This window comes from Ammospiza nelsoni, chromosome 4, assembly GCF_027579445.1.
Source record: "Ammospiza nelsoni isolate bAmmNel1 chromosome 4, bAmmNel1.pri, whole genome shotgun sequence".
Lineage (NCBI taxonomy): Eukaryota > Metazoa > Chordata > Aves > Passeriformes > Passerellidae > Ammospiza > Ammospiza nelsoni.
In genome coordinates this window covers 22,040,154-22,047,556 of record NC_080636.1, presented here as the reverse complement: position 1 = coordinate 22,047,556, position 7,403 = coordinate 22,040,154, and the positions used below count along the sequence as shown (strand labels likewise).

Below are 7,403 nucleotides of genomic sequence, written 5' to 3'. Positions count from 1 at the left end.
GTCAGAGAGCCCCCGCCCCGCTGTCCCTGTCCTCCCCCCTCTGCCCCGTCCCGCCGGCCGGCCCCGCTCCCCTCGCCCCTCTCTCGACTCCGCTGCCCGGCGCTGCCCTTCCCGCTGCCCCGGGCGCTGCCCCGGCCCCTGCCCCGCCGCCGGCACCATGCGCGGGCGGCCGCGGTGGGCGGCAGGCGAGGCTGCGGTGCCGGCGCGGGTGCCCCCTTCCTCCTGCCCTCGCCCGCTCCAGACGACCCGCTGAGAGATGGACTTGGCAGGCGTGCTGCTGGCGCTGCTCCTCGTGCTGGTGCTGGTCGTCTCTCTGCTCTCCAACCTCCTGGTGCTGCTATGCTTCGTCTACAGTACGGAGATCCGCAAGCAGGTCGCCGGGGTTTTCCTGGTGAACTTATCTTTCTGCAACCTGCTTCTCACCGTTCTGAACATGCCTTTTACCCTGCTGGGCATCCTGAGGAACCAGCAACCCCTCGGGGGCTGCGTCTGCAAGGCGGTGGGTTTCCTGGAAACTTTCCTGACTTCCAACACAATGCTGAGCATGGCAGCGCTCAGCATCGACAAATGGATTGCCGTGGTGTTCCCCCTGAGCTACACCAGCAAGATGCGGTATAAGGACGCTGTGATACTGATGGGCTACTCGTGGCTCCACTCCCTCACGTTCCCCTTGGTATCCTTGTTTTACTCGTGGGTAGATTACAACAGCGTTTATGCCTCTTGCACCTTACACCTGAAGGAAGAGACGGAGAGGAGAAGGTTTACAGTGTTCACCATTGTCTTTCACTCCACCAGTTTCATGCTGTCTCTGGTGATCTTGTGTTTCACCTATTTAAAGGTGTTGAAAGTTGCCCGGTTCCACTGCAAGCGGATAGACATTATTACCATGCAGACTCTGGTTTTGCTGGTGGATATCCACCCCAGGTAATGGTGCGCACTCGGACCCACAGCCCCCGGTCACCAGCGGTAGTTACCCCAGGCAGAAAGAAGCGATCTCCCACCTCCCCAGCACCCTTTCCTGCCTGTCCCGAGCGCTCCTGCCTCTGTTTTCAGACGCTGCTGACAGTGCCAGGAACGGTGACTTGTGCATTTGTAGCCTTCTCTGTTTGAACGCTAACCGGGCTCTCCGGGTTATGCCACTTGCCTGAGCTCCCTTCAAGCGGGAGGCACTGCTTTGCCGAGTGCGATCGTCCCGAGGCTCGGCAGGGCTGGGGCTATGCTCCCCCCCTCGGGGCTGCCCTCCTCCCCTCGGGGCTGCCCTCCTCCCCTCCGGGCTGCCCTCCTCCCCTCGGGGCTGCCCTCCTCCCCTCCGGGAGGCTGCCCTCCTCCCCTCGGGGCTGCCCTCCTCCCCTCCGGGAGGCTGCCCTCCTCCCCTCCGGGCTGCCCTCCTCTCCCTCGGGGCTGCCCTCCTCTCCTCCGGGCTGCCCTCCTCTCCTCCGGGAGGCTGCCCTCCTCCCCTCGGGGCTGCCCTCCTCCCCTCCGGGCTGCCCTCCTCTCCTCCGGGCTGCCCTCCTCTCCCTCCGGGCTGCCCTCCTCCCCTCGGGGCTGCCCTCCTCCCCTCCGGGCTGCCCTCCTCCCCTCCGGGCTGCCCTCCTCCCCTCGGGGCTGCCCTCCTCTCCTCCGGGCTGCCCTCCTCTCCTCCGGGCTGCCCTCCTCTCCTCGGGGCTGCCCTCCTCTCCTCCGGGCTGCCCTCCTTTCCTCCGGGCTGCCCTCCTCTCCTCCGGGAGGCTGCCCTCCTCTCCTCGGGGCTGCCCTCCTCCCCTCCGGGCTGCCCTCCTCCCCTCCGGGCTGCCCTCCTCCCCTCCGGGCTGCCTTCCTCTCCTCGGGGCTGCCTTCCTCGCCCTTCCCTTCCCGGGTGCTTTCGGGCGTGGAGCTCTTCCCCTCTTCCTTGGACTCACTTTTCACCTCCTCCCTTCTTGCCTTAACACCCTTACTGCTCTTTTCCCTCCGTAGTGTGAAGCAGCGCTGTCTAAACGAGCAGAAAAGGAGGAGGCAGCGGGCTACCAAGAAAATCAGTATTTTTATAGGGTCGTTCGTGATCTGTTTTGGTCCTTACATTATCACCAGGTTAGTATCCCCTGTAGGGGTGCGGGACTTTGCGGGATCAGGATGTCCTGTGATGCCCAGGTGCCCGGGGGTCCTACAGCTAATTTTGGGGGGCGAGAATGAAACGGACCCCCGGGAGTGGTCTTGAGGACCAAAGGACACAAACACAAACACGTTGCTCCTGTCCACACACCCAGTCCCAGGGGACAGCCCCGGCAGGACCTGGCTCTCCTTCCCTCATCACCTCTGCCAAAAGCAAGTGGCTTTTAGGACAAGTACCGGGAAGTAATTACGTGCCAGGGGGAGATAAAGGCAGTTTAAAAGACTTGACACCCTTCCTTATTAGCACAACCCTCACATCAGAGAGGAAAACAGACAGACTTTTCTGATTAGCTTAGCTTAGGGTTTTTGGTTTGGGTTTTTTTTTTTTTTTTTTTTTTTTTTTTTTAGGCATAAGGCCAAGCTTGCTGCTGTTGGAAGCTGAGTTGATATAATTTAAATTTGTCCAGCCTGATAATTTGTCAGATAAGGTTTCAGTCTGGAAACATTAATACCTCTAAATATATTGCTAATGGTGCAGCACAGACTTGTGATGAGGTGTAAAAGTTATCTCCCAGGAAAAGTAATCATTAGACTCCTTAAATGTATAGGAAACACCATGTTCCTCAACCGGGCAGAATTATAAGTATCCATTCTGGTGGTTTGCACCTTTTGAAGTGTCCATGCATCATTGTCCTTATCTACTTGTGTAGTCTTCATACAATAGATGATGATTATTATTTTTAAATCTTGTGTAAACCAGTGAGCTGGAAGTCAGTGTAACTACATTGAGTTGCAGCATGCCAGATTTAACCTTTCATCTCTAAACTGCAATGGGCTACATCTTTCACAAGTGATTTTTAAATATATTTCCCACTTTCACAGTGTGTTCCAGACAATTTTGAAGAGTGCTGACTTGTGTTGAAGGAGGTGCACTAGTGTGCAAAACCCTCTGGTGAGGGCTTCTTCAAGGTTGCTACCAAGCTGCCAGTGTCTGCAGCCACAGCAGCTCACAGAAACTGGCCAGCTTCAGTGCTCTGATCTTACAGTCACATACATACAGGCCATTTATGGTCAGAGCCACTGCCCTTTTCTGAGAGGAGTAGGGGGCAGGTTATGGCCAGTGCACTAAACAGACAATTTTTTTAACATTTTTAAAGTGACATTTATTTCAGTTCCCATTTACGTGTTGAAAGGGATTCCTTCCTGATTGCCTGGATAACTATATCTTTTTTCTGCAGTTGAAAAGATTATTACAAATATTAACATTACATCACAGAGTTAAAAGGTCAGTTCATCATTGTTCAGTACATTTTGAGTCATGTTCTATTCACTTTTACCATAATCAGGATGTAATTATGTTGAGCAAAGTGGATTTTGCCATCTTCTTTTCATCTGACCATTACGAAGCTCAGCAAATTCCAAACATGGCCACATTTTTCAGGGTGAAGGTATTTCTCATAAACTTCTACAATAAAAGTTACTTCCTTCTTCAGACCTTGCATTTGGCAAATGTGAGATGGTGTGTGACAAACTGGTACCCAGTGAATCACTACAGAGAAGGCTGAGGGCTGGTTTATGGAAACGTGAGTCCAGCTTCTGTTTGTCACAGGGACCGAGCTGGCTCAGTGACAGCAGAACGGGAAGGTTTGGGGGAAGACATCCTAAAAGGCTGCTTGTCTCAAAGACAAAAGAGTGCCAAGACAGCACTTCACGAAAGGTGGTGATGGAGGTGAGACTGGAGGACTTGCTGCTATGCCTGATTCTCTGTTCTTCCCTCATTCTGGTTTTTAGGGAGTTGGCACTGAAGCATTCTCTGGGGAGGCAATGCAAAAGCCATCCTCCCTGTCATCTTGCTCTTGGCCTGGTGACTCATGTTGCATTGTGAGCTCAGTATTTGCTCCTCACTTCAGAAATTTGAATGAGATTAGGCTCATTAGCAATATATTCGTCTGTTCACTAAGAGGCGACAGATGAATTTAATCTCTTCTGTAACAGCACTGAAAACATGGAAATCATACTAAGATGCATTCAGATGGATATTTCTGACTTGTTTTGGCCAGACCCTTTATCTTATTAAAATCTGCGTAATTTTTCTTCTGTTGGCTTCAGTGCAATTAAGTTAGGATCGGATCCATAATGCATTAATGGGAACACAGCAATACATCTATGTTCAAGACTAAAAGATATCTTACCCCTCTTATTTAGTGTCTTTATAAAAACATCAGTTGTGTAAATATCAATTATATATTTCTCGTATTAGGATGACATGCAGGATGGGATAAACCTAATCATGTAGCAAGTGTCATTTATTGTACATTTTTTCTCATATTTTGTATCTTCTACTTATTTTGAATTCACTGGAAATTTTTTTCTGAGCAACTTCAAACAGAAGTAATTTGTGGTTTTAAGTGCACTTGCCATAAAAATGATTTTACTTTTAGTCATATAAATAAGGAATTTTCCTGTTATTTGTAACAATGTTCAGTCCAAATGATGGTAAGTCAGCTTTTCTATGAGGAGGGACTGGAACAGCTTCAAAAGTCAACACCCTGAAAGTCAGGAGCTCTGCATTTTGGAAAGAGGACAGAAGGTTCTTCAAGCCTCGAGAAAGCTTCTCATCTTACATCTTCAAACAGTGATGACTTAGAGTACAGAAAGGGGCTATTTTATCTCCCAGAACATTTTCTTTTCTTCTGGGATGAATAGAGCAAAGTAGAATACTCCTGCTCCTGCAAAAGGTTTTACAAAAGACATACACAAAATAAAAGTCCCTCACCCTGTTCTTTCCACCTTCCTGGAGGATTTGCAGATGAGTTGGGTGAGACATTTGCTGGAATAGTCTGAAGGATTGCCCTCCCTTCTGTGGAAAAATTGTTTAACTTAGTTGTGGTTTCTGCCCCCATGATTAATGCCTCCCTCTCAGCTGAGGTGCTGAGGCCACTAATCATCCGTGAAGCACAGGCCAGGAGACACAGGCCTGGATGGAGCTGACTGGTCATATAATGATGATAAAAGCGTTGTCTCCTTGTTTTCTTTGGCCAATCTAGAAGTCAGCCAAATGCACACAAAAACTTCCGTGGCTAAGTCATGGTGGGTGTGCTGCTCAGCACACTGTGGGATTGCAGGTGCCAGCCAGACCTCCCTGGGATACTGCCAGGTTGTTTTTCATACTGCAATGGGCTGACATGAATCCACTTTGCATCTGTGTTAATTCACCTCAGTGGGGTAATGAAAGTGCTCTGGTCTGGTCTGAGGGGATGGACTCAGACCTAGACCACGTTTCTGGTGTCATTTGAGATGCAGCATGGCATCCAAGTCCTTTATCTAGGCTGGCAGATATGCCACAGGACCTTCCAGGAGCAGCAGCCTGATGCCAGTGGGGCCATGTCCAAATGTCTCAAGTGTCACTAGACAGCTCTGCTCAGGAAACTCAGGTCACTGAGTCTGGGTGCCCCGAGACACATGTGTCTATCTCAAACTTGCTGTGGGAGAGAGGTAGTCAATTATGGCACCACAGTTTTGACCACTTACCAGCACAGCTCAGTAAATTCAGAAAGTGAGCAGTAAACTACAGCACTCTCTTATCTCCTCTGCACAGAAGCATTACCACTGAAAACAGTTTTCCCCTCTTTCCATAGTAGGAATTGATTTTGTCTCCCAGTGGCTTTGCTAGGAAAGTTCTCTTTGCCCCTATTGAATGTGAGATGTACAAGACCCTACTCTTGCAGGGACTGTGTACTGGAAGAAAATAAATGGTACTTGAATGTTTCATGAAGCATGAGTTGAGCACTGGGCTCAGTGTGAATATAACACTCAAGTGTTTCCATTTCTCTTTAATGTTTAACAGGTTGATAGAACTCATTCCTTTTGTTACCATAAATTACTACTGGGGAATTATAAGCAAGTGCCTCACCTACAGTAAGGCTGCATCAGATCCGTTTGTTTACTCACTTTTACGTCAACAGTACAAAAAAGTTTTGATCAACATCGTCAACAGGATACTGAAGAGGGACCTGTATCCCTCATCAGGGTACAACAGCTCTCTCGACACTGAAAACGATTACTGCTTGCACAGAGCAAACTGACAACAGGAAAGCACTGCCCTTCCAGGGAGACAGGTGTTTGCTGCTGCTGGAAAACTGCCTTTCTCCTCTCCTGCTGACAGTGTGACAGTGTCTCCAGGGTGTGAAGGCTGCATTAATGTGACAAATTGCATCGTGGACTTTCATAAAAAGGCTCTTCCCTGGTCTGCAGCCAAGCACAATTCATGGCAAAGCCTTGTCCCCAGTGAACAGAGTTGGCTTGAGGGGTTTTGAGAGAGCCTTTCGAGGCTTTCAAGGAGCTTAGACAGCTCTTAATGTTTCATGTGTGAAGACTTGGTATGTCTTGGAGTGTTCCATATCAAACATGACATTCCAGTGTCTTCTGGGAGCACAGGAATCCCCACATTGGAAGGACTGGTTCAGAGTCCTCCTCTGGGAGCACAGGAATCCCCACGCTGGAAGGACAGGTTCAGAGTCCTCTGTGCTTCACGTGCAGCCCAGGATGTGCTGTTGGTTTCGAATATCAAAAATAGATATTTTAATTGATTGATTTATTGTATTGGTGCCTCAAGTGAGTCAGCACTTTGAATCTGAGATTGTTATTATTATTACTATTATTTATTACTAGGCATCATGATTGTAACATAGCCTTTAGGAAGTGGTACATATATATATATTTGATATGCCAGTATTCTATCAAGCATAACCAAAGTCCACATATCTGAGTTACTAATATTTAGCACTTCAGTGGTATGTGATTACAATAATTGCAGCAACAGTAACAAAGACATGTATGGAATTTAGTTAAATAGCACTGTAGTTCCACCACTGAGCTAGTAGTCCTATTCAAGCAAGCTTTTTATTCAGAAAAAACAATCAGTAGAAGTTACAGATACCATTGTGTTTAAGATATATTACTTCAGAAGCTATCTGTTTTCAAAGGAAAAACTAAAATATATTAATTCTTTTTAAAGGATATATAATGTGTAAAATATTTCATGCATTGGCTATATATGGTGGATTGTCATAATACTGTACAATCTTTTCTTTAATAATGATCAATTAATTTGGTGATTTTAACTGAAAACAAGAGATGTCAGAAATATTATAAAAGACCTGCTGCCAAATGCCCAGAAACATAAAGCTGCTTTGCTTTTTGCTTTCATATGTATTTTTCTCTTTTATTTCTTTTTAAATTTAAACAGGTTTTGGAAAAAATGTGGGAATTATTTTTGAACAATATTCTTTTGATTATGTAAACATTTATTAAAA

General features: G+C 47.6%; 1 protein-coding gene across 1 annotated transcript; it reads left to right on the top strand.

Moving 5' to 3' along the window:
- The first annotated feature begins 256 nt into the window (after positions 1-256).
- Positions 257-6,504, top strand: LOC132072686 (G-protein coupled receptor 26-like). The gene is made up of 3 exons (XM_059471171.1): positions 257-924; positions 1,954-2,067; positions 5,936-6,504. The coding sequence occupies exons 1-3, from the start codon at positions 257-259 to the stop codon at positions 6,171-6,173; spliced, it is 1,020 nt and encodes a 339-aa protein (XP_059327154.1). The 3' UTR covers positions 6,174-6,504.
- Positions 6,505-7,403: the final 899 nt, after the last annotated feature.

Coding starts and splice junctions, on each gene's coding strand:
- LOC132072686 (XM_059471171.1), top strand. CDS start 257: ATGGACTTGGCAGGCGTGCTGCTGGCGCTGCTCCTCGTGCTGGTGCTG. Junction 925..1,953: donor CTGGTGGATATCCACCCCAG/GTAATGGTGCGC, acceptor TTCCCTCCGTAG/TGTGAAGCAGCGCTGTCTAA. Junction 2,068..5,935: donor GGTCCTTACATTATCACCAG/GTTAGTATCCCC, acceptor AATGTTTAACAG/GTTGATAGAACTCATTCCTT.